The sequence below is a fragment of the Dama dama genome, chromosome 12, assembly GCF_033118175.1.
Source record: "Dama dama isolate Ldn47 chromosome 12, ASM3311817v1, whole genome shotgun sequence".
Taxonomy (NCBI): Eukaryota; Metazoa; Chordata; class Mammalia; order Artiodactyla; family Cervidae; genus Dama; species Dama dama.
In genome coordinates this window covers 19,017,904-19,045,292 of record NC_083692.1, presented here as the reverse complement: position 1 = coordinate 19,045,292, position 27,389 = coordinate 19,017,904, and the positions used below count along the sequence as shown (strand labels likewise).

At 37.0% G+C, this 27,389-nt stretch overlaps 1 protein-coding gene across 11 annotated transcripts in view; it reads right to left on the bottom strand.

Annotated features, from left to right (window-relative positions):
- Positions 1 to 27,389, bottom strand: part of NUMB (NUMB endocytic adaptor protein) — a 157,077-nt gene that overhangs the window by 12,730 nt on the left and 116,958 nt on the right. For 8 of the 11 annotated variants that reach the window (XM_061156724.1, XM_061156734.1, XM_061156728.1 and 5 more), the window contains 3 exons: positions 21,582 to 21,656; positions 17,215 to 17,247; positions 1,400 to 1,474 (listed from right to left, as the gene is read on the bottom strand). In XM_061156724.1, coding sequence (XP_061012707.1) covers positions 1,400 to 1,474; positions 17,215 to 17,247; positions 21,582 to 21,656 — 183 coding nt within the window. The remainder of the gene's footprint in view (positions 1 to 1,399; positions 1,475 to 17,214; positions 17,248 to 21,581; positions 21,657 to 27,389) is intronic. The other 3 variants (XM_061156729.1, XM_061156735.1, XM_061156732.1) reach the window with 1 other exon arrangement.

Here is a 27,389-nt window from a genome sequence, read left to right as displayed (position 1 = left end):
GATATTCCAATGGCCTAAAATCCCTAGATGCTGAGGTGGTGGCTGGAACTGCTGAACCATACAAACAAAATGACTTTTATAAAGCATAACTATGAGAATTCCTGTTGCTCCACAAACAAACTTGCCAATCGTTTAAAAGTTCTGCAATTCTGTTGGCTCATTCTAATTTTATTTTGCATAAGCTTGATTACTATGCATTTCCTCTTCAGTATCTCTTGCTATGCAGGAGTTACTGAAACAGTCTAAGCACGAGCCCTTTATCAATCATTCGCATTTTTGCAACATTTCTTCTCTGCCCATGATGGGTCTCACAGTACCAAGTGGTCCATTCCTATTATCATTCAGTGTGGGGAGAATTAATTAATTCCTGTGCTACAAGTAACCACCAGGGGGCAACATCACTTTCTAGTAATAACTACTGTGTACAGCAATCAAAGATATAGCCTCCACATAAAACAAATTTCATCCAAAGCATGAATGAAAACTATATACGTTTTTTTTAAAAAAGCTAATTTAAATAATAGTTGTTTCCAACTGTAATGTACATTTAAGACCACCAGTTCTCTTTAATCAAAAGAATTAAAATGTAGCTAAATTAAATCACTTAAAGTATATCAGGTAAGCTACCCATGAAAACTGTTCTTTGCCTGCTAGGCTTTCTTCTCCTTCAGGTGACATCTGAGTTTTTGTTTTTTGAAAACTGCCTTCTGTTAAAATTTCTCCAGATTTCAGGTCTCTTAGAAAGTTTTAATTAATGATTAAATGTATGTGTATAAGTAACACCTTATGCTTTCTAAGGGCAGAGTCTATGTCTATTCTTATTGAGGCGCTTAGGATCATTTTTTTCTAATGCAAAATGCTATGTATATTTAAGATATTGTGTGGACTCTTAAATAAATGTTAACTCATATGAGCAATTTACTAGTCCTTAAGATTTCACTTAAATTGAGTCTTCAGTTAAATAGTAGGTTAATGAGTTCAAATATAACTTACTAAAAATAGTGTTTTATTAAGGAACAAGAAGAAACTTTAGATGTGGTCTATTTTTCTTTTTAACAGTGGCAAAAGGCCTATAATATTTTACATCAAATTTGTGGGGGTAAATTTTTTTTTAATGTGTCAGAACAAAAATAGAACTCAGATCTTAACATTAAATGCAAATACACTGCAGGCTAAACATGCTATATCATGTAGAACAAAATGCTCAGAGAATTCTATTTTTCATAAGGTAAATGAGTAACTAAATTGGTTTTCTGAACATTAACCAGTCTCTCAGAAGATCGTACTTTGGACAAAGTGGAAGGATACAGAGAGACTACAACGTCTTAATGGCATTATGTTTGATCACAGGGATAAAAAAACATAAGAGCAGTAACATTTAAGCTTATCAAAGTTTTACCTTAGTTTTTTCATCCACAACTCTGAGTCCGTCTGCCGATACCCACAGGACTGCCTTAACTGCTTTCTTTCCAGTCTTTTAAGAGAAACCAAAAAAGAAGGGGGTGGGGGGAGAGACACACACATATATAATATTAAAAAAAAAAAAAGTCATATTCCATAGAAAACACTGACTTCTGCCTTCCATAAGTCACAAGTACAGATGGAGTCCAAGGTTCAGGAGGGGTGCCCAAAGCCAGATACTCAAATCAAACTGCAGAAACATTCAAGAAAAAACAAGCCAAAGCCATTATTTTAGAAACACAAAGCAAAACAATAAGGTAAAATTAAGTAAAGGGTAAGGAGGACAAACAGAATAAAAACCAAGGTATCACATTCCGTAAAGGGCAAAGAATAAGTAGATTCTTCACCCATTTCAAAACTCAACCACGAAAACCAAGAGTTAGATAAATATTAAATACATAAGGAGTTACACCACAAGTAGCTTCTACGAGTGTATTCAGAGTAGAAAGTAATAGGTAAGTCTAAATTGAGACGCTGGCCATCCTACTATACATTGACCCCAATGTGTATGGCAGTGCCCTTGGTCACCTGAAATTTTCATATTAAAAACCCAAGAAATCTTTACATGATTCCTTTAGCAATCTTTAAAAAGCATTACTTATTCTCTCAGGATTAACACAGAACTGCTTTAGTTTTTAATTTGACGTTAAATGCAGACAGACATTTTGGGGACATAGGAGGATTAAAAAACTTGGAAAAACATTGTCATTATAACATAAATTCCTTTCGCTGGCTGAGAAAAGGCTTTGGCACAAGTCACATGAGAACAAGCTGATGAATGATTTCTCCTGTGATGGAATGAAAATGGGACAGGGGAGTTTGTAATAACAATTTAGCAGCTTCCTTTCTTTTTACCTGCTCCAAGGATACAAACAAAATAAATGCAAAATGAAGGCTCAGAATAGGTATCAAAACATCATAAGAAAGTATAGATCAAAAGAAATCTGGTACTACTCTGGGAGGGACAAAGGAGGATAAAGAAATGTCTACCGTTCTCCACTTTACATGTCCAAGCCCAGCACTCCTCAATAAAGCATGGCCTTATTTAAGTGAAATGTGTAATCCACTCTGGGCTCCATCTCCACCATCACCTCAAATCTGATGAAAGCCTATTACATGCCAGGCAATAGAAATACTTGAGTTCACAGTCCACTGAAAGGTGACACTCAAATAAAAAATAAATAATACAGTAGTAAGTGCTACAGCTTCCTTGGTGGCTCAGACAGTAGAAAATCTGCCTGCAATGCAGAAGACCTGGGCTCAGTCCCTGGGTTGGAAAGAATGCCCTGGAGAAGGGAATGGCTACCCACTCCAGTATTCTTGCCTGGGAAATCTCAAGGACAAAGAAGCCTGGCGGGCTATAGTCCATGGGGCCACAAAGAGTCAGACATGACTGAGTGATTAATGCTTTCAAGTGCCACAGTAGAGCTGAAAACAGTTTGTAACAATGTCAGAAAGAAGGCACGGTCAAATCTATTTGTGGAATTAGGGGAAGGCTTTTTAAAATTGAAGACTGAATTGGGTACTAAAATAACTTTTCTAGATGCCCCAGGTAGGGGTAGGGATGCAGGGAAGTAATAGAGGTAGCAGACATCCCAGGCAGAAGAAACAGCGGTACAGGACATGGAAGCAAACAACAGAGCAAACCTGGGCCCTATAAACATTTCAGTGCGGCCTGAAAGTGGTGAGGCACAGTGGGATATAAAGAGCAGGAAAGACCTAGACATGGAGGACTGTGTATGCCTGCTGAAGAATTCTATCTTAATTCTATGAGCAATTAGGAGCTTCTAAAAGAATTTTGAACATGATTAAGCAGATTTGCATTTTAAAAATATCACTTTGGCAGCACTGTAGAGGAGTTGGAAAGAGACTGGTAAGGGGTAGATATACCAAAACAAGATTCCAGGTGAGAGAAAATGAGGGTTGAGCTCTCTTGGGTGAGATACAGGGCTGGAGATGAGAAGTCTGAAATGGTGAATATAGGAGAAATGTTGAAGACCCTTCTCTGGTTCCCGGCTTGGGTAACTGGGTGGAGAGGGTACCACAAACTAAGAAAATAGAAGAGATGCAGAAGCAAGTTTGAGAGGGGGACCCTAAGATTCCAGTTTTAGACAAGCAATGTTTGAGATGTGTGTGCAACATCCAGGCAATTGGATATACAGATCTAAATTCGGTAGAGAACTCTTAAGATGGAATTTTAGTTTTGGGAAACATCAATTGTGGGAGCAGTACGAGGGCCAAGGATAGGAGAGAATATCCATAATTAAGGAATTGGGAGACAAGTAATGAAATATCAGAAAAGGAATAGTGAGGAGAATGAAGAGAGATTAGCATAATTGAAACCAATGGAGAGGAGTTTCGAGAAGTAATTTGTGGTCCAAAATGTCAAATGTTGTAAAATGACCAAGGAAGGAAAGATGTGAAAAATGTCCACCGGATTTAGCAATGAGTAAGACATCATAGAGTGATAGAGGTTGAGATGGTTGGTTATTTTTATGTGTCAGAGTATCTAGGTTATGGTTGCCCAGTTTGATCAAACACTAGCCTACATGTTACTATAGAGGTATTTTGCAGATGTGATTAACATTTACAATCAACTAACTTTAGGTAAGGATTTCCCAGGTGGCTCAGTGGTTAAGAATCCTCCTGCCAAGCAGGAGACACAGGTGTGATCCCTGGGTTGGGAAGACACCCTGGAGAAGGAAATGGCAACCCACTCCAGTATTCTCACCTGGGAAATCACATGGACAGAGGAGTGTGGCGGGCTACAGTCCATGGGGTCACAAGGAGTTGGACATGACTTAGTGACTAAACAGCAGCAACAACTTTAGGTAAAGGAGATAGCCCTACCCTTGATAATATGGCTGGGCCTCATCTAGCCAGTTGAAGGCCTTAAGGGTAAAACCTGAGGTTTCCCTGAGAAGAAATTCTGCCTGAATTTCCAGCCTACTGGTCTGTGTGTATACACAGAGAGAGCGAGACAGACAGACAGAGGAGGAAGGGAGAGAGAGACAGATGGTGGTTCTGTTTCTCTGTAGGATCTAATCAAGTGGAAGTCAGACTAGACTGGGTTGAGAAGTAAATGAAAGGCAAGAGTCTACATGTTAAATACTTTCTTTAAAAAAGCTTTCCTACAAAAAAGAGCTGTACAGCAAGAGGGGACGGGCAGAGGATCAAGGGAGGTCCTTTAAAAATTGTGGTAAACTAACGTGCTATACTAGAAATAGAATGGATTTTGGAGTAAGACAGATACAAATCTGAATTCAATGCCACTATTCATAAGCTAAGGAAGTTACAGAGTCATCTGAGTTTCTTCTACTTCCTCATCTGTAAAGGATCTGTGGGATTGGTAAAAGGACCAGAGATATATAAAGCACCTGGAATTTAAATAGGGCAATAAACAATTAGTGTTCATTTATCGTTACATTAATAAGCTTAAAAATTTCTCTCAACAACAAAGCTTCTTCAAAGAATAAGACACACTTTCAACAACAACGACAACAGATAATGCTTATTTGCTGAATGACAAAAGCCAGTGGAAAGATGGAGACTAAAGCCCCAAGAGAAGAGTAATGTAGAGAACAAAGTCCCCAGGGAGGCGAAATAGGATGAAGCCAGAATACACATTTTAGATGGGAAGGGGAATGTCCCTTCCTTGAAACAGAGGGATGGAGTGAAGCCGAGTAGAAATGAAGACAGATGAGTAAAGGAGTGAGTGACAAGTTGAGGAAGTTTACTTCAAAGAGCCACAAATTCATCTGTTCAGGAGATGAGATGATCTACTTTGCTAGGGAGAAAAAGGTAGGCAGATTTAAGAGCATAAAGACTTAAAAATAGCAGTGTTGGGGCAGTACAGTACAACGACTCAGCACAGACTCTGGAACCAGGCTGTCGTCTGAGTGTGAATTGTGGGTCTGCCACTTATTATATGACCAACGGCAAATTACTTTACCTCTCTATGCTCCAGATTCCACATCTGCATAATGATGTCAGCAATGTCACATACCTCATGGGATTATGATGAGGATTCAATAAACAAACAGATATACCCACCAACAACTATAACTGCCCACAGTTAACCAATGCTTAGGTAGTATTTAGTATTTTGCTGGAAGGTAAGCTCCATGAAGGCAAGGTTTTTTTCCCTTATTGTTCACTGCTGTATCTTTAGAACTTAGAACAATGCCTGGTACAGAGCAGGAGTTTAAGAAATATTTGTTGAAGGAATAAATTTGCTAAATATCTGCTATAGGAAAGAGGAGACAGTTAAATCAGTGATATATAAGGCTGCCAAATGGTACTGAGAATCCTGTGTAAGAAATTTGAATCTGTAATTTTATCAATATGTTCATTGTGCAACACTAGCCAACAGTCTGCAGCATCTGATGCAACAGACAGAACTACTTCAATGTTGGGAGACTGAAGGTGGGAAAACTAAAAGATCATTTTAGAATGGGACTGCTCCCTATTTAGTCTCCTTATCATACACAGGGAAATATTTTCTTGGCCCAATTAGACTTCTATGAAAATATCTCTGCTTTTTGAGGTATGTCTTTATAATAATCTTTATGGTGTTATACTAAATTTATCAGTGAAGCATTGTATTTGTCATATTTCATTGTTACTGACCACTTGAAACAGGGGATGAAAACATATAATATTAATTTTTCCACTTGTTCATACATTTGAGTGCTAGTTCTTGAATGCCAGTAGAGTTTGCCACATTATGATTACTTCAATAAGGGATTGAGATATTAACAATCAAAGACACACCTGCAGCTGAAATTAAGTCCAAACTTCCTCACAAATTCTATAGCAGCAGTGCTTCTAAACTATCCGTCAACTTTTTAGAGTTTTTCATTCTGATAACATAAACTAAGATTCCTAATCACTTTTTAGAAAATGATAAAAGTCATAGAATATGAAAGTTTTCCTTTTGTTTGCCCTGAAACTGTCTACTTAAGCAAATTACCTTAGGAGATAAGGTTAAAGTTAGCTAACCACAGGACTAAAAAAAGAGATAACCCAGAATAAGTATGAAATGTAGACTATACATATATCTTTGTTACATAAAACAACCCGTAAAAAGACTACATAATACTTCAGACACTAGTAAAAATGTGATAGGGGTAATGTATATGTGAGAATTAAGAATTATTTCATCACCATGGTGCCAGTGCTATTGTAATAATTTCAAGGCAATAGGTAGAATTCACACTGACTAGTGTCAGTGCATAAAAAATTACAATTTTATAACAAAGAGAAAACTGCTTATTATTAAAGGAAAGAAAATGGGTCTAATATGAACAGAACTTCAGTAACTGAGAATTTAAATTGGTGAAATCTAAGAAGGATCAGGCTATGAGTGAAAAATGTCAAATTAAGTATAATTTTCAAGTAAACCACTCAACTCTCTAAATATCCAATTTAGAATTTTAAAACTAACATTATTCCCTTAAACACCTTTTATTATGGGTAGATACAAATCAGTACAGAAATTAAGCAGCCTCTAACATTGGAGAAAAGGATAGCAGGAAATCAGTTGATTACAAATTACTAAGTCAGGAAACTTGTACTTGCAAGTAACAGAAATGCACAAGTAATCTTAACATAAAATATTAGTGAAGAAACACAAATCTTACACGGTAAGATCATTTTCTCCTCAATATCAAAGCTACTCATAATAAAGGGCAATGAAATAACTAATTACAATAAAGAACTGCCATCTACCTACTTATGTCCAGCTGTTGTTTTTTTTTTAAATCAATACCACGTCAGAAAGTTTTTTTCAAAGATGGAGATTGTAAGTTGGTAGGGTTCTCAGGATGTTGACAGATCCTTACAGTCACTCTTTTGTTATACATATTGTTGTTATTTGGGGAAGTACTTCAGATTTCTAGTTGGAGAATTAAGTTTCTAAACTGTTTAAAGCACAGATTAGGGAACTTTCTGTGAAGGACCAGATACCAAATAGCTACAGCTTTGTAAGCCATATAGTCTGTGTCAACTACTCAAGTCTGCCTTGCTGCACAAAAGCAGCCAGACAATATGTAAACAAATGGACATGGATTTGTAACAATACAACTTTATAAAAGGGTTTTGGAAGGACAATTCATTATACTGAAATATTAGATCTGTTTGGAACTGCCCCTGAATTCTTTTTCTTTTCTATTTTTTAAAACAAATGTCCTTATATCCCATTAGTTTATTATATTATAGTATAATATATATTATATATATATATATATAATTATATTATTATTAACTGAGACTTGAACTCAGGTGCAGTCCAACTCTAAAGTTCTGTGATTCCCAAGGCCACCAATGAGATGAGAACATGCAGTTAATCAACATAAATAGAAGTAATATTGGGGGCAAACAAGTGTGCTGGGAATACAGTAAGAGCAAGGTGTTCTAATGTAAGCCAAAGCAAAGGAATGCTACAGACACACAGAAGCATCATTTGGCTTAGCTATGAAATGTTAAGAAGCAACAGCAGCAAACAAGACCAATTTGGGCAGGAAGATTAGAGCAAGTCACTCTTTCTGAGCAACAGTGATTTGCCATTCTATTGTGCAGAGCTCTTTCTGCTACACACCAAAGAGGTCTTCAAGGGTACCCAGTATGTAAAGAATCTCTGGTCAGTCTTTCTGCCACACCTACACACAGAGATAACCCAGTCATTATGGTGTAATAACATATTAGCAAGCAACCATGGCACAGAATGCCTTGTAATGAGTGAACAAGAAGACTTCTTTTTAAAAAAAATCTGAGAAGGGCCTTCAAATCTATTAGATGACATCTGAATTTCTGAACAGACTGTGTCGTGAACAAATTTTGTCTTAAAATTCCAAGATACAGTATGTATCTTCAAAGGAAAGAGCACTGAAGAGAAACACAACTTTCTATAGAATTTGAGACTGGTACTATCTCCAATGGCTGCTTTATTAAAAGTACAGTAACTTTTATCTTGCACTTTCTTAAGTGAGAAGGGCCTTTAAAGGCTTTCAGGAAAAAATAAGGATGATAGAATGTCATGAACCAAACAACAAAACTGAGATTTTTTAGGGCAATTGAGCTCTTCCGTATACCGAATCACTTTTTGATGGGAAAAAGGAAACTTGAACAGAAATTATTCTAATATTAAGTTCATATTTCAAACATGTAATAGAAAAAGAAATTCCACAGAGACCTAAAATTCAACCTGTCTGAAACCAAATTCATTATACCTCTTCTCACAGTGAAAGACCCCCCACCACCATGGTCGTCTTTACCATAAACTTAGGTCTTACCTTCTGTCTCCTTTCGTATACCCCTAGGGTGAATGAATGAAGGAATGATTTGGAGCAGGTTCTCTTCACCCCAGGGGCTCTGTTAATGATGCTCCTTCTATGCCTTTCTCCTCTTAGTTTAACTGGAACTCACAGTCTTAAGTCTCAGCCTTAAGTATCATCTCCTCTCAGAAGCCTTAAACACAATCTCTTGCATTCATTCTCCCTCTCTGCTCCAGTAGAACTTGTTACTGTTCCACAATTTGCTGACTGTGTTTAACCTGTCTGGTTTTACTACAGGGAGAACTTGCAAGCAGTGCACTTGTCATTCACTAGCTCAGACATTTAGAAGCAGCCATTATGGACCTATACATACTATTCTAGGCATTAAAGATTCAGCAGTGAACAAAACAGGTCTGTCCACAGAAAGTTTATGTTTTAGTGAAGAAGAAATAAAAAACCAAATTAGTAAAATGCATGAGTTTGAGTAAGCTCCGGGAGTTGGTGATGGACAGGGAAGGCTGGTGTGCTGCAGTCCATGGGGTCGCAAAGAGTCGGACACGACTGAGAGACTGAACTGAACTGATGCTACGACAGATGGTGGTAACTTCTATCAGAGGAAAATAAAACTAGGAAGGGGAACCGTGAGTGTTTATGGAAGAAGGTGGTATTTGAAATTTAAAATAAAGTTCTCTCAGTGACTGCCTCAATGAAAATGGGGCTTTTAAGCAAAGAATGGGAAGAGATGAGGAAGTGAGCCACACACCTATCTGGATGATGAGTGTTCCAGACTAGAGGTTACAGAGCAAGTGCAAAGGTCCTGAAGTGGAAGCAGACCTGGTATGCTCAAGGGAGAGCAGGGAGGCTAGTGTGGCTGAAACAGAGGAAGCAGGAGCAGGAGAAGACAGGAAAAGGGACAGAGGGAATTCATGCACAACGGCCCACTAGGCCCAAAAGACTTTGGTTTTTACTCTGGGTAGGTCAGGAAGCTACTGGAGGATCAAGCACCGTAGTTTCCGGAAACAACCAGATCTGTCTTAAAAAGATCACTCAGACTGATTATCTTGAGAACAGATGACAGGGGCATAATGATGAAAGCAGATTGAATAGAACATTAAAGCAATGATTCAGGTGAGCAGAGCAGCTGGCATGGACCAGGGTAGTGGTGGAGGTAGTCAGACAGGAACTGTTGACAGGATGATATAAGGTAAAAGAAAGAGAGAAGTCAAGATCAGATCCAGGATTTGTGGCTAAAGCACAGGGACTGGGATGGGAAAGACTAGGGAAGAGTAGTCTGGGGGAGAGTTTTGGAATTTGGTTTGTGACATGACATTATGTGAAATGCCTTAAGGTGAAATGTTTGATGCTAATGATACTGACACTTGTTCATACAGCAAGCTATTCTGTACACTTTGCTTGTATTTACTAATTTAATCTTCAGAACAATCACATGAAGTTGGAATTAGTATTATCCCCCCCCCCCTTTTTTTTTTTGGTAACAGATGGGGAAGCTGAGGTACAAAATGGTTAAAAACATCTCCCAAGGTCACAAAACTAATAAGCAGCTGAGCCAGAATTAAATACAAGCAATCCAGATCCCAAGTCTGTCCTTGACTCCTATGCTATACTGTTTCTAAGATGGAAACACCACTCTGGAATTTATGGGAGATGTCTGGAGATAGAAACTTCAAAATCATCAGCATAGAGATGGTATTTAAATCCATGACACTGGATGAGACCATCAAGGCACAAGCGTAGGTAGAGAAGAGTCCACAGACTGAGAAGCAGGCAGCAATGTAAGGGAAAAGCAGGAGAGCAGGACCCCTTAAGGCCAAATGAATAGTGTTTCAAGGAGTGGGAGGGATGGGCGATGTCAAATGCTGTTGATAGGTTGAGTAAATAGAACCACTGGAATAATACAGATGACTTGACAAGTGGTGAGGTAAAAGTCTGATAAAGAGTGTTCAACAGAGGAAAGGAGAGCAGAAACTGGAGGTACCAAGAAGAAACCTCCGTTTAAAAAGGTTTGTTTTCATGCTAATAGACAATCCACTAGACAAAGAAAAACTGATTATGGAGGATGGGGGATAGCAATACTGAAGTAAGTGAGCTGGCCTCAGCTAGGAACACAGACAGCTTATCCCTTGAATGGGAGGGAAAACAGAGTATATATGCACGGATGCATGTAGGTGAGAAGATGTGCTATTGTGTTTGAGAGTTCTCTTCTGGCTGATCCTATTTGTTCAGTGAAGTAGGAAGCAAGGTCATCAACTGAGAGAACAGAGTAAGAAATTCTGGAGATTTAAGGAAAAGGAAGGCATAGCCAAATAGTCATCTGAAAGAGAGAATAAACTGAACTAAATAAATGGAGACCATCTTGCTCATCGTTGATCGGATAGCCTAGTACAGTTCCTAGTATGTTTTAGACACAACTGCGACCTGAGGCTTGAGAACCACTGACTCTTTATGAATACAAATTAAACAACTTCAAAGGTTAATGAGTTTTGTTTTTTTTAGTCTAGAAAATCAGTGACCAGGGCATTTGGCATATTAGTTGATCATGTTACAGGAAATACTGAAACCAAGATCAATGGAAATATTCTAATGACTCCTGGGATTGTCTTTTTTATTTTTCCTTCTTTAGAAATTTGTTATATTACACTTCAAAAACAAACCCTAAAAGGTGCATCTAATAAGATATGAGAGAAGGTAAATTTTATAGAAGAAAGGGCATGGGAATTTAAAAAGCAGAAAGGAAGGGAAAGGAAAGAGGCAGTAGATACTCCCTCACTTGTAGAGCAAAGGACCCAGAGCGGTCTAAGTACAATCTGCCATTAAGGAGAAAACATAGGAAATCTAAATAGAATGTAGATGTGAGCACACTGACTTAACATGGTCGTAAAATGTTTTACTCTTGAGAATTAGTTGCAACCAATATAACCATGCGCTACTTTTCAACTATGTATTCTCTAAAACATAACTATTTCAAATGATGCCATTTAACAACTGTAACAGCATAAAAACTTGAAAAAAATATATCTGGCAGTACATTAACAGTATCTGTTAGAACAGATATTACAATATTTTTGGTGATTTTTATACAGTTAGAAGTGGTTAACCCCCTCCCCCAAATTAAATAATAGCCCAGGGAGGAGTTCACAAACTCAAATCCCCACAGGGTTAAAAGCAGGTAACAAAATGAGTGAAGCAGATGGTGAGGATGACAGGGAGCTACAGTGCTGTGGCAACAGGCAACCAAAGGGCGTAACGGCTACTCGGCTCAGGCCACTGTTACCGCATACAGGGCGAGCTGTTCTGCCAGATCTGCCATTCCTAAAATAGATATAATAGCTTCAATCTGAAAGCTTTCAATGTCTGAAATACTGGCAACTAATTTAAATTTATGAACTGTGTGCAGGCCATACAACATATGTCTGTGGGAAGCATTCAGGCCCTTGAGCAGTCTAGTGTCCCCAGCATCTGACACCTCTCCATTCACTGTAATGAAAGCGTCTTGAGGAAAGCAGAGGCCAACGAAGGGCAGGAGAAGGCATGCAGCACTACGTTTCAGAAAACCTTGGTTTCAGGGTAGGCACTGCCACTTACTACTAGCTGGGTGACCTCTTTGAGCTTGTTTATTCATTTGTAAAATGTAGTTTCATCAACTATCATGTCTAATTCACTGAACTGTTTTGAGTAGCAAGTTAGAAAGTAGGTCAAAACACATCACTAAGTATAAAGTTCATATAAATACAAGTAAATGGCTGTGAGATACTGGAAAATATACACTGGTATCTGCCCCTGGTTCCTGGCACGGAGCTCCTGAAATCCTTGAAATTCCCCAAGCAATAAGAACGCAAAGAGCATCTCTTGTCCTGATATTTTGTTCTCTGACCCCATCCCTGACACAAGGCTCATAAATTCCTAAGTGATAAGACTACTAGGAGTATCTTTTGTCCAATGATACAATCCTGGGTGGGCTCCTGGATAAGAACTTGTCACCAGAACCACCAAGGCATGATGAGAAGCTTAGGATTTTCAGTCTTATTCCTCCATCCTCTAAAAAAGGAAGAGGAAATGGAATTGGAATTAATAATCTATTATGTCTACACGAGGAAGCCCCCACAAAATCCTAATAGTACAGGGTTCCGAGAGCTTCCAGGTTGGCAAACACATCCACTTGGAGAAGGCAACATACTCCGATTTCACAGGGACAGACGCTCTTGCCCTTGGGGCACTCCCAGACTTCGCCCTATGTATGTCTTCATTTGGCTCTTCAACGGTATCCTTTATCACGTCCTTTAATAAACCGGTAAATGTAACTGTTTGCTTGAGTTCTGTGAGCTGTTCTAGCAAATTAATGAAACCTGAGGAGGAGGTCATGGGAACCTGCAATTTGTAGTCAAATTTGTAGTCAAAGACAGAAGTTATTATAAGTAACCTGGGGACCGACTACCTGCAATTGGCATCTAAAGTAGGTGGGACCAGTCTTATGAGATTGAATCCTTAAATCTGTGGGGTCTGACACTATCTCCAAGTAGACAGGGTTAGAACTGAGTTAAACTGTAGTGTCTCAGCTGGTGTCACCGAAAATTGCTTGTGTAGAGAAAAGAAAAATCTCTATACATTCGGTGACTAAAAGTAAAGTGTTTTGTGTCAGCAGTAAAGATACACACAGGACAAAGACTAACAGGAGGCAGATTAAACTGAGTTTTTCTAATACAATGGCTTTAAAAAGAGACCTAACAGGGTGGCCTAAAAACATTTTATATCTTTATGTTCAGCCAGTTCCTCATAAAATGGTAATACAGATTTACTTAGCTCATGAGTTTCCTCAAATACATTAAAATTTAAGATCCTTTTCAAATGTTAAGGGCCATGTAATTTCTTGCTAATATTAATAAAACATTTGCCGAGTACAGCCAAATACACTAAGAGCTGTGTATAGTACTTTCTAAAAAGTTGAGAATATTCTTGGCTTTCCTAAAATAATGAGCAATTTAATGTAGCTAAGTTTAGAAAAAGATATTTCAGTCTTAGGTTTTTTTCTCCCCCTTCTAAGATGTATGTAATCTTACAATGGGTTAATAACACAGATCTGTAAGACATCCAGGTTTATCCGTTCCTCATTAATAAAGCTTTTGAAAGTACTGCTTCCATTAGACGGAGGAACAGGGAGGTCAGGCCCCCGACGGGAACAGGACAGAGTATTCAGGTCCAGGACAACTAAGGGAAAAGCAGCAGCAGTTCTCCTGGTCATCAGGAGAAGTAATAATTCACTAGGGCTAATAATTCTTTCACCCATCTACTGTTATGCAAATATGTTTGGTGGAAACTCTTGATAACTGTTGGACCATTAAAACACATGTAACATGAAGGCCAGGAAAGTATCAAAATTTATGAGGAGCTGCACTAGATAAACACTCCCTAAAATACTGTTCTATGAGATTCTTCATTTTTAGCTTTCATCAAAACACAAATGACTGAGCAAACTCAACAAACCAAATCTCTTTCACCAGATGACTTCTTGTAGATTAGTGTTGAAAGTGAGTTAAAGGATGGCAACTTGAAAAGTACAAAAGGCTCCAAATTCAAGACAAGTTTTCATTTACAAGTAAATTTCTGGAAAGATTATGGGTGATGCTTTCTCCCACTTTGGTTTCCAAACTCTTTGAATGAATTAACTGTAATTAAAAGAAAACTGTACGTAAGAATAAACTGCCTGGCCATAAAAAGAATTCTCCCCACAATAACGTAAGATTTCTATATTGTATCTCTATGAGATGGAGAGGATCACTAAACTTATCCTAGTAATTATTTCATGACATATAAAGTCGAATCATCATGCTGTACACCTTAAACATACATTGCTGTATGTCAATTATATCTCAATAAAACTGAAGAATAAAAAGAATTCTAAGGGTCAGTTTGACAGAAAACAACAAATTTCTGTAAAGCAGTTATCCTTCAATTAAAAAATAAGTAAATTTTTTAAAAAAGAATTCTAAGGGTCATATTTGTTCACATTATGGGACAGATTAGTATCTTTTAAGAACATCTCACTAGTATGACTTAAACATCTCTAGATAAATGTTATTTGAACCATTGGAAAAGATTCTTTAAAGCCTTAATAATAAAGTAAATTGACCAGACACAAAAATCCAAAATTAATTTGCTACCTTTAAAGAAGAAAGGTAGAAAGTTTTAAGAAGCTCTTTATTTACTAACATCTTTTTAAGGTTAAATATTTTAAACTTTGCTTGTAAATAATCTGAAAATAGAGTGATTGTATAGCAAAGTGATTTAACAATGTAGACTCTGAAATCAGATTATCTGAGTTCAAATCCTAGACTCTACCACTTATTGTATCTGTGAATTCAGGCAGGTCACTTAACCCTCTGTAAACTTCAGTTTTCTCACTGTAAGACAGGAGAAAATAATAATTTCAGGCTTACTGCAAGGATTAAGTGAGGTAATTCATAGTTTTCTTTCTCATACCATATAAATTTGCAATGTAGCAAAATGCAGTGAAAATAGCTAAGAAGCATGGTGTGACCCAGTTCAGTGACATTAGATGCACAATGACCTCATTATACACAGCAATGAATATTGTCACCTGGGAACTGATTCTCACGTGATAGCTATTTTTGTTCTTTAACATGATGCTATAACCTTTTAAAAAAACACACTTTTAACATATTTTTTTATAAACCATATTGATATTTTCTACATCCTAGCATTCATAGATAAGACTGCTTTACCAAAGTAGGTATATTAAAAACTGATCACTTAGAAAATACTTAAAATTATATTTTAATTGGGTTCATGTAAAATTGCTTTGAGAAATTATATTTGGAAAAGAAAAAATGCTCCACCAAAAAATTCTCTTAACAACCAGGATGCCTATTTATAAGTATGCAAATGTCTACAGGATTAATTCTTTCTAGATATAGATCCCACAGTCAATGGACCTGTTAATGTGACTCACATTCTATGGACCTGTTAATTTGATTCAGGCTCAAAATACCTACTAAAAGTTTTACTGTGACATGTGTGGATACATTACATGACTTTTTACTTCAGACTGATAGCAGTTACTGAATAGACCATTCAATCTAAAATCCTTCCAACTTGTTTACTTTAGTATAATGGTAGCTTAAACCAGAAGTGAAGTGAAAGTGTTAGTTGCTCAGTTGTGTCCAACTTTTGGTGACCTCGTGGAGTATGCCAGGCTCCTCTGTCCATGTAATTCTCCAGACAAGAATACTGGAGTGAGTAGCCATTCCCTTCTCCAGGGGATCTGCCTGACCAAAGGATCGAACCCAGGTCTCCTGCATTGGAGGCAGATTCTTTACCATCTGAGCCGCCAGGGAAGCCCAACTTAAACCATGCCGGGGGGGGGGGGGGGGGGGGGGGGGGCGAAAAAAAGAGTTACAACTAAAATACTTAACTGAGAAGGAAATGGAAACTAATCATTTAAAAAAACTAGTCTTCTTAGGGACTTCCCTGGCAGGCCAGCAGTTAAGACTCCGAGCTTCCACTGTAGGGGGCACAGGTTTGATCCCTGGTCAGGGAACTAGGATGCGGCATGCCATGTGGTGTGTCCAAAAAGAAAAAAAAATTCTTTAAAGTAACAAAACCACCCAGTGAAAAATTAACTGTGATGGGATTTTTATATTTTATATTCACATAAACACATAAACTTTTAGTAATGTACACTGAGTTATAAAAATGACAGTAGTTTTTTCTTATACTGTCTCAGTCTGAATTATTTTGTGGCACTTAACTCAAAACTAAACAATAAGCTTAGACTCAAAAATGTTAGAAATCTATTTTTGTATTGTCATCCTATATATTATAAGGAAATATGAACACTGAACAATCATTCTTTAAAAAGCATCTACATAAAGAACATTACACATATGATATACATTTGATAGATTACTAATTAAGATAGTTTTTCTTAAATTACCATCCCAGGTTAAAAACCACAGGATCCCCAAAGATAAGTTCACATACTTTACTTATTTCACCTGAAATTTAACTTAAATTGAAAAAAAGTAATAGCAATGAATGTAAAATTGGGGATACATTTAATTTTCACTTGAATTTAGTATTTCTTCCTACTTCTCTGTCAATATTGAGCACTAAGTAAAGCCTACTTGTTCAAAAATATTCTAATATGAACAATTTTGCTAAATCAAATTAAATTTATTTTAACACCTAGTTTTGAGAAAGCAATTCTTTTTTAACCTACTTGATTTATTTATTGGACTTTCCTAGGAATTATGAGATTTAGTATCAACAAACATACAGGTAATATAGACAGCAGCTTCCAGATTCATTAATTTCCATATTCCGTCAAATCAATTCCTGTATTATAAAGAAACCAAAGCTGTACTTCTTTTTAAAAAATACATCAATGCTATACTAGGGGTGTAACTCCTTATAAAGCAAGGCACGAATGTGGCATCAAACTTACTTTTCCAAAGAAGCCTTTGAAGAACTTCCTTTCCTGGAGGAACAGGGGGACAAGTCGAGCGCTATTATTGTACGGGCTAAATGTCCCCGGGTTTCACAGCAATAAGCACACACAGAGGGGAGGTGAAGGGCAAAGCAGGAGAAGGGGCGGGAGTGAGAGTTTTAGAGTTATCCATACCAGGAGTGACAGGGGAAGGAAGGGTGCATGAAAATGCAGGGAAACAGACTGTACGGCCTAAGAATCCACAGAAAGAGAAGAAATCAGAACCTGTATTCATGCAGAGCAACCAGTTACTTTAGCATTCTCTTCTGACTTATAAAACAGATTATTCAAATTTGGCAGCAGAGAAAAAGATCATGACATACTGATTTGGTGAGATCTGCATTTAAATTTTCATAATAGTAAGTGGTAAATATATTGGTAGATATACATTTTTCAATTTAAAATCAGTGGTTGAAATGTGGAAGTCACCAATTAAAAAACCACATTCAAATGATCACACAGTAACATTAAAAAATGCTACACTTAAATTATAAGTGTGCAGCGAGGGTCCTTGTCAGACTTTTTCTTGCTGAGTTAAAGAATTCTTACTAATGCATTAGGACTGATTTATATGTATGTATGTGCTGATCAATTCCATAGCAATCATGGGGAATTAATAGATATCTTTGATTTCAAACACAGAATAAATCATCTATAAAGAACACAAGACCAATGCTTTCACTGGAGTTGAGAAAACTAATATATTTGAGAACCAAACCACATCTGTGAGCCACAGCTGAAATCTGAGGAATATGGTCATATTTTCTTTTAAAATTCTGTTTTAGAATAAAGAAATTCCCATTGACAGTTATAAGTATGTATAGGTAAAAAAGAGACAAGTGTTTGTGATCTCAGCACAAATTTTTAAGCATATACAAATTTTGAAAACTGGCCACCATGTAAAGTCTGAAAAATTTATGCAAAGTAGATGAGTTCTAACTCACCTACACTCGCTTAACTTTAACATTTCTTCATTTTGGCTGAACTATACTTTAAGCCTTTGCCTTTTATAAACTGTTATTAACAGTGAACAAATGCCTAGAAAAAGACAACTGTACAGAAATTTGACTCTCTGAGATAATTTATCTAAGAGGACGGTATGGTTAGATAGCATCACCAACTCAATGGACATGAATCTGAGCAAACTCGGGAGACCGTGGAAGACAGAGGTGCCTGGCAAGCTGCAGTCCACAGGGTCACAAAGAGTCGGACGTGACTGAACAACAACAGATAATTTATAAATTCATTCAATATTTTCAAACACTAAATAGCTTTTTCTCTAGGTTTTGAAAAATCACAAACAGCATCAAATATTTCCACAAAATGTTTTCAATTTAAGCTAGAAATATAATAAGGAAAGTGGGTAGTTACACAGTAAGACTAAGCTTATTTCTGCTGCCAAGTTTGGTGACTCTAGTTTTGTTAGACTTTTAGGTAACCACCAGCTTTTAAAAGATGCAGGCCATGTTAAAAGATTCACCATTCTTTAGGGACAGGACGGTATCAGAAGAAGATTCATTAATATTTAATTTAGCTCCCAGAAAAGCTCCTGTTAAACATGGAGTTTGCCTTCTTTTTATAAAAGACCTCAGATGTTAATGAAAAAAGATGACGTGCAAAATGCATCAAGAGACAGTTATTAGATTAGAGAATAAAACTAATTTAAAAAACAATTATGATTCTTTTACCTGCTAAAATAAGAACATATATTAAAACAAATATATCAAATAGTGAATAAAAAACCAACATATTAGAAACTGGTAGTGTAATGAAACTAGTCTAAAACCAAGACAGAGTGGGAAAAACATTTACAGAGACAATGGGAAGAAAAGACATTTTAAAAGGTCATCTTGCACCAGTATCAAGCAAGATAACCAAAGGCCCAAAACACTTTTTACAAAATTAGTACTTCTTACTCTGCAACTATGTCATAAAGGCACTGAAAATGGGCAACAGTTGATTCTGTCATTTATCTTATACAATCTACACCCCGAAGTGGCTAAGTAAATTATGCCACAAAGTAAATGAATTGAAAATACTGTACCTAACTTTATGAATATAATGTAAAAAAAAAATTAAACATATTTATGCTCTGAGAAGTATATGTTGTTTAATTACAATATCTTTTCATATGAGAATATTAAGCATGTTGATAACTTCTAATTCAAGTTAAAGTAATCCTAAATTTTAAGGAATCACTTGGAAGGAAATAAAAAAACTGGATTTGAAAATTATCTTGCTTCTTCAATCTCCCACAAATTTAAAAAGCACTAGAACATTATATTTTTAGTTCAACAATCATTTGAGTGATAGGTTTAAGATTGTTTGTTTTCCTATTTAACTGGTACATCTGAGCTACATAATTCTTTAAATTTTAAAACTTTTTGGCATTCAAACTTGTTCCAGACATGTTATTTCTTCTTCAGTCCGTAGGTTTGTACATTTTTATGTTTGCTTCCATTTATTTGAAACTCTAAGAAGAGTATCTTATCATCTATGAAAATAAACACATCTCCAGACACAGCTTTTGGCACAACATAAGCATCTAGCACAGTAGATTACAGATGTTTGTTAGATGAATGTTTGGTAAAAGGAGGAAAAAAGGCATCTAGAAATTTCTGTGTAGTAAAAATATGAAAAGATAAAAATCATGTATTTTTGTAGACTAACATGGTATGATCTGAGGATGAACAACATCTGAAGAATTCCAACTTTCTGCAACTGTTTCCATACAGCATTAGAAAGGGTATTAGTAGAAGGGGAAGTTTCATTGAGTATTAACAAATGGGAAACTGACACAGAGAGCTTAGCCCGGTGCTCTGTGACAACCTAGAAGGTTCAAGAAGGAGGGGATATATGTATATTTATGGCTGATTCATGTTCCTATACAGCAGAAACCAACACAACTTTGTAAAGCAGTCATCCTTCAATTAAAAAGTTTTAAAAGTGTTCCTAATCTTATTCTCTCAGTGAACTTAGAATTATTTTGTTAAATAAGGGATTGAATTTAAGTTTCTTGGAAAACTGTATTATCTGAGGCTGCATTTAACTGGGGAACATATTTAGGTGGACATGGCAAGTCTATAAAACTATGAAGTTCCTTTAACATTAATGATGATTAAATGAAGAGCACAGATAAAACTAAGATGGCATTCAAACATTTAAGAATTTAAATAACCAAAATCTGAGGTAAAGGATATGTGTGTGTATCTGTATATTGTTCTGGGTTGTCCTTTTTTAAGTTTTTTGCATACCATAATCAGTTATTTTTCTCCTCCTTTCCTTTCTATAATCGATTTAGACGTTTGTTGGAAAACACAATCCACTTCAACGAGTTGGTTGCTTCCTTGATTTTATATCTTTTATATTGAGGAATTATATATAAGAGGTCATATAAAATATACCAAGAAGCAGAAAAGTTTTGATTAAGCAAATTGAGGGGTAAAAAAAAAAGCACTCATTCATTAGTAGCCAAACTTGTGGCAGCCTAGCATACCAGCAAACCCAAAGCAACAAGTATTTAATGCTGTCTGGGGCAAGGGCATGCAGAAGTAATGCTTAAAGCTTTCAGAGCAAAGGCGGGAAAGGCCACACATTGGAGAAAAGAAGGCTGTGAAAAGGGCTGTCAGAATCTAAGAAACATTCTTCAAACCTATCCAAACTATGAAGTTAACACCTTAACCTGAATCTTTATGAACTCTGAACTCCTTTTATTAAACACACAGGCATGTGTCTGGGATGTATTCTATGGCATAATAGGCAAAATAGACATTACTGATCCTTGAAAAGGACTCTCCACTTCAAGTATGCTGAAGTTTGTGCAAAAGGCAGGGAAATACTTAATGGTAGAGGAGTACAGGGAAGGAAACTGGGGAGTAGCAGTAATGATAGTAAGTCTCCCAAAATAAACTTCACTAGCCATTAACAGATATCTCTATTTTATACTTTTTTTCCTGGAAAGCTGTTTCCTACAGATTTAAAATTACTTATTTATAACACAGTTATCACAGTTAGGTTAAGTAACTAACTGAAATAGTTTTACCCTGGTTTTAGAATATCTATAAGAGTTCATACCACTAGTTTAACATGGGTTCTGAATTAAAACTATCTTAGATAATGTCTGGCCTACACTGAAGAAGCTCGTCATTAAAACTTACGTCTTTGGATGGACAACGTGAAATGCTCTTTATTAATGATCACACATCTTTTGCCTTAAAAGAACACTGATCTTACTGGATAGTGGGTCAATGAAATTTACTGAGCAAAATCTTTTGAGAGAGTGTTTATAGCATATAGAGCAACACTGGCAACCATCAAATACATACAGCTTTCAATCTTTTTACAGCATCTTCACAGATGTGCATTCCTCTTGATTCATCAACTTCTACGTGCCCAAGGTACTGTAGAAAGAAGAGGAGAGTTAGGGATACTGCTGTGCTTACTGAGTGGCTACTATATGGCAGACATTATGTGGCAGAAAACTGAATACTAAAATTCCACTCAAGAAACTCATAGCGTTACAGAACAGTTAAGATAAGTGACTTTACTTATCCGTGGTGTCCTCATATGAATGAGATTTAGAATAAAGGTCTCAAAGAGTTGTTAAAGGGAAGTAGGTGAAAAAGAATATGATAAGGAAAGGTAAACGTCAAGCTAACATTCAGGTAAATGCTACCGGAATCTACTGAATCTGAGGCATAAAAGCTTGTGCTAGACACTGTATCTCTAGACATAAAAAATAATCCTACAACAAAGCATATGTGTGTGTATATACTGAAAATGTACAAAGAAAAATAACAGCTATTCAAGGCCTGAAGCGATCACATACTCTTTTCTATGGGAAGCACATAAGAAGAGGGCTGAAAACTAAAATTTTAAAGACAGTACATCTGAGCTTTAAAATATGTATAGAACTTGAAGAAGCCATATGGGAAAGGCTGGAAAACTATTTTAGGCAGGGAGAATTTAACAAAAGCTATAGGTGTGGACTAGAATAACAATACATCAGCAAGTATTCCTCATCTGGCAAGAATATGAGGTATATGCAGCTATGAAACTTGAATACTGAAATGAGTCTGTACTGAAGCCCAGAGACAATGGAGAGCTAAAAAGCCTTTTTTTTTTTTTTTTTGCAAGGTAGTAATATTATTCAAATTGTATCTTAGTATGGGAATAGTCTTGGATTAGAAAGTACAAGGGATGATAGCAATATCGTAAGTGCTGTTTTAAAAGGAAATTTAGAGTCTGGTTCTGGTAAGATGGGAGCAGACATGCCTTACCCTGTCCTGGCTTCCCAGGTGGCACTAGCGGTAAAGAACCCACTGTCAATGAAGGAGACTTAAAGCGATGCAGGTTCGATCCCTGGGTTGGGAAGATCCCCTGGAGAAGGAAATGGAAGCCCACTCCAGTACTCTTGCCTGGAGAATCCCATGGAGAGAGGAGCCTGGTGGGCTACAGTCCATGGGGCCACACAGAGTTGGACACGACTGAAGTGAAGCATAGCACGGCATCCTGTCCACACTCTGAGTGAAACCACAGGACCAGAACAGAATGCAGGGAGCACCTATCTGAGTCCTCTGTAAAGAGTGTAAGAAAAATCAGAGAATATCAGAATTCAAGGTATTTCTGGACTGGCAGGGAGTTTACCTCCCATGCCCCTCCTCCCTCCTTTGGTCCCTCCAGCTTGAACTTAACACAGCCAGATATCCAAAAGGGAGTGCTATGGCACAGTCAGAACTCTGAGAGAAGCACTCTATCTCTGGCTCAAGGACCAGGTATGGGAATACCTTATCCTCAAATACAGGAATCCCCATCCCTTTTATTTATTTACTTATTTTTGTTCTTTCACACCCCAATCCCCAGGAAACCCTGTGGTGGTGTCAGTGGGAGCAGCAAGGGAAACCTGCAAGAGTCACGCACCTCTCACAGACTGTGATTCCAGAAACGTGGAGTCAACACTCCCAATCCCCACTTCTACTTTCTTACCCTCTCCCTGAATCTCCCACCACTTGGCCCTTGATGAAAGTAAAACAGTAGCAATTCACGGGCACAATAACTAGTGCCCTAGGAACACAGGCATAGAGAGTTTAAGTAACTTGCTCAAAACCATTCAGCCAGTGAATGTTCAAACCTAAGCAGCCTGATCCACAATAGTCTTACAATGCTCACATACTGAATTTTTCATTTTTACTCCTATCTTTCCAATACTGACTGAATGCACAAAACCTACATAATTAAAATCAATTTAGGAAACTGCTGGACTTTAGGGAACAAAATACCTGAGGTATCAATCATAAGGGCAAAATAATTAAATGTCTAAAAAATTTTAACTGCTATAATTTTGAATAAATATAAAACAGCAAGATTCACTTTTAAGTGAATCAAATAATATATTCAGTTATATATATTTTATATATTCATCTTCAGATTCTTTTTTATTATAGGTTATTACAAGATATTGAATATAGCTCCCTGTGCTAGAAGTAGGTCCTTATTGGTTATCTATTTTATATACAGTAGTGTGCAGCTGTTAGTCTCAAACTCCTGATTTATCCCTTCCCTCCCCTTTCCCATTTAGTAACTGTAAGTACATTTTTTATGTCTGTGAGTTTGTTTCTGTTTTGCAAGTTCATTTGTATCATATTTTTTAGATTCCACATATAAGAGACATAATATATTTGTCTTTCCCTGTCTGACTTCTTCACTTAGTATGATAATCTCTAGGTCCACTCATGTTGCTGCAAATGACATTACTTCATTCTTTCTTATGGCTGAGTAATATTCGTTTGTGTGTGTACCACATCTCCTTTATCCACTCATCTGTTGATGGATACTTAGGTTGCTTCTATGTCTTGACTATTGTAAACAGAGCTGTTATGAACACTGGTGCATGTATCTTTCGTGTGTATGTGTGTGCATCTTTATGTTTTTGCCGCACCACGCAGCTTGTGGGATCTTCGTTCCTCAACCAGGGATGGAACTAAGTGGAAGCATGCAGTCTTAACCACTGGACTGCCAGGGAAGTACCTGCATATATCTTTTGGAGTTATAATTTTCCTCAGATATATGCCCAGGAGTGTGATCGCTGGATCATATGGTAATTCTATTTTTAGGTTAATTTTTTTTTTTTAAAGGAAACTCCATACTGTTTTCCATTGTGGCCGTACCAATTTATATTCCAACCAATAGTGTAGGAGGGTTCCCTTTTCTCCAAACCCTTGTCAGCATTTATTATTTGTAGGCTTTTTGATAATGGCCCTTCTGACTGTTGTGAGGTGATACCTCTTTCTAATTCTGATTTGCATTTCTCTAATAATCAGCAAAGTTGAGCATCTTTTACTGTGCCTGTTGGCCATCTCTATGTCTTCTCTGAAGTAATGTCTATTTAGGTCTTCTATTCACCCTTTGAATGGGTTGTTTGTTTTTTGATATTATGCTGTATGAAATGCTTATATATTTTGGAAATTAAGCCCCTGTTGGTCATGTCGTTTGCAAGTATCTTCTGCCAGTCCACAGGTTGTCTTTTGTCTATGACTTCTTTAGCTGTGCAAAAGTTTCTAAGTTTGAGTAAGTCCCATTTGTTTACTTTTGTTTTTATTTCTTTTGCATTGGGAGACTGATTTAAGAGAATATCGCTAGGATTTACGTCAGAGAATGTTTTGCCTATGTTCTCTTCTAGGAGTTTTATGGTGTCATGTCTAATATTTAAGTCTTTAGGACATTTTGAGTTTGAGTTATTTTTGTGTGTGGTGTGAGGGAGTTTTAACTTCACTGATTTATATGTGGCTGTCCAGCTTTCCTAACACCACTTCCTGAAGAGACTGTCTTTTCTCCAATGTATATTCTTGCCTCCTTTGTCAAAGATTAATTGATAGGTGTATGCATTTATTTCTGGGTTCTCTACTCTGTTCCACTGATCCATATGTCTGATTTTACGCCAATACCACGTTGTTTTAACTGGTTTTTCCAGTGGTCATGTATGGATGTCAGAGTTGGACTGTGAAGAAAGCTGAGCACAGAAGAATTGATGCTTTTGAACTGTGGTGTTGGAGAAGACTCTTGAGAGTCCCTTGGACTGCAAAGAGATCCAACCAGTCCATCCTAAAGGAGATCAGTCCTGGGTGTTCACTGGAAGGACTGATGCTGAGGCTGAAACTCCAATACTTTGGTCACCTCATGCGAAGAGTTGACTCACTGGAAAAGACCCTGATGCTGGGAGGGATTGGGGGCAGGAGGAGAAGGGGAAGACAGAGGATGAGATGGCTGGATGGTATCACCATGATACCATGGTATCACCATGACTCAATGGACATGAGTTTGAGTAAACTCCGGGAGTTGGTGATGGACAGGGAGGCCTGGTGTGCTGCGATTCATGGGGTCGCAAAGAGTTGGACACGACTGAACGACTGAACTGAACTGAACTGAAACAACGACTACTACTGTAGCTTTGTAGTACTGTCTGAAGTTGGGAGGCGGGTCGTGGTTAATGCCTCCAGCTTTGTTCTTTTTCCTCAGGATTGCCTTGGCAACTCTGGGTCTTCTGTGGTTCCACATAAGTTTTAGGAGTATGTGTTCCACTTCTGTGAAAAATGTCATAGGTAATTTGATAGGAATTGCATCAAAATTTGTAGATTGCTTTGGGTAGTATGACCATTTTAACAATATTAATTCTTTCAACCCAAGAGCATGGGATATAATTTCATTTCTTGGGACTGTCTTCAATTTCCTTTATCAATGTTTTACAGTTCTCATCATGTAAGTCTTTCAGCTCTTTGGACAGGTTTACTCCCAGGTATTTTATCTTTTTTGATGTAATTTTAAGCAGGATTTTTTTTTTAAACTTGTTCTTTCTGCTATTTCATTGTTAGTGTAAACAAATGGAACAGATTTCTGTATGTTAGTATTGCATTCTGCACCTTGCTGAACTCATTTATCAGTTCTAAAAGTTCCTGTGTGGAGTTTTTAGGGTTTTCTATATAAAGCATCATGTTATCTGCATATGATGAATATTAACCTCTTCCCTTCCAATTTGGAGAAATGAATAGAGATTTCAAAGTGTTTCTGAAAGATTTTATTCTATCACCTTGATCAACTAAACTGGTCACATACAAGTATTTATGATGGGGGTGGCGGGAGAGGGGGAAAGGAGGGAAGACTTGATGAAAAGACTTGGTAAAAAGAAGAAAACAAAAGTATCTCACATGGACTGACTCAGTCACATAATCTATTTTAGAAATGTGGAAATGGAAATCAGCCTTGTGTCTATGAAAAAACATGCCAATTGAAAAAAAAATTATTAAAAAGGTCTCTTTTCCTCTCTGAGACACTATCTCACTGAAGAACTGCAGCTGATTTATGCTTTAATGGCTAAAATATTTGACACTGCGACTTCTTTTGTCTGTATGCCTTTTCTAAACTCCCTCTGAGTCAGGGACTTTTATTCACAAAAATGTAGCTTAGAAAAACTAGTATGCAGAATTTCATTTTTGGATGAATTACATCATTTTTCATTTTCTTGAAAAAAAAATTTAAAAAGTAGATTATCCCTTTGCTTTCATATTGTTATCCATGAGAAAAATTGCAGAGCTCTGATGTAAGAGACTACACAGTCAGCAGTTCTCAACATTAACAAAAAGTGACAGTCATTAATTTATAAGAAGCTATAAGGCACATTATCACATGCACATAGCCTATGTTATATAGCAAATACAGGATGCAGATGCACACAATATACATCAAACCTTGTTTAGGGGCTTTAGTCAAAAAGAAGTAGCTAAATTAAAATGGACTATTTTTAATGTATAAATTTGGAGCACAATTACATTTGAACAATTGATCTAAGCTAAGTATATAAGGGAATTCCCCAGTGGTCCAGTGATTAGGACTCCGTGCTTTCACTGCTGAAAGCTGGGGTTCAATCCCCGGTCACAGAACTAAGACCCCACAAGTCACTCAGCACAGCCAAAAAAAAAACAAAAACAACTAAGCATATGGGTTAAATCTAATCACTTAAATTTAAAGCTTAAAATAAAGAGATTAAGAAAAACTTCCCCTTCCAAATGAGACACTAGATGTCAAAAAAGTTAAGTGCTTCAGACAAGGCCATATAACTAGCAAATTAACAGGTGATAGGT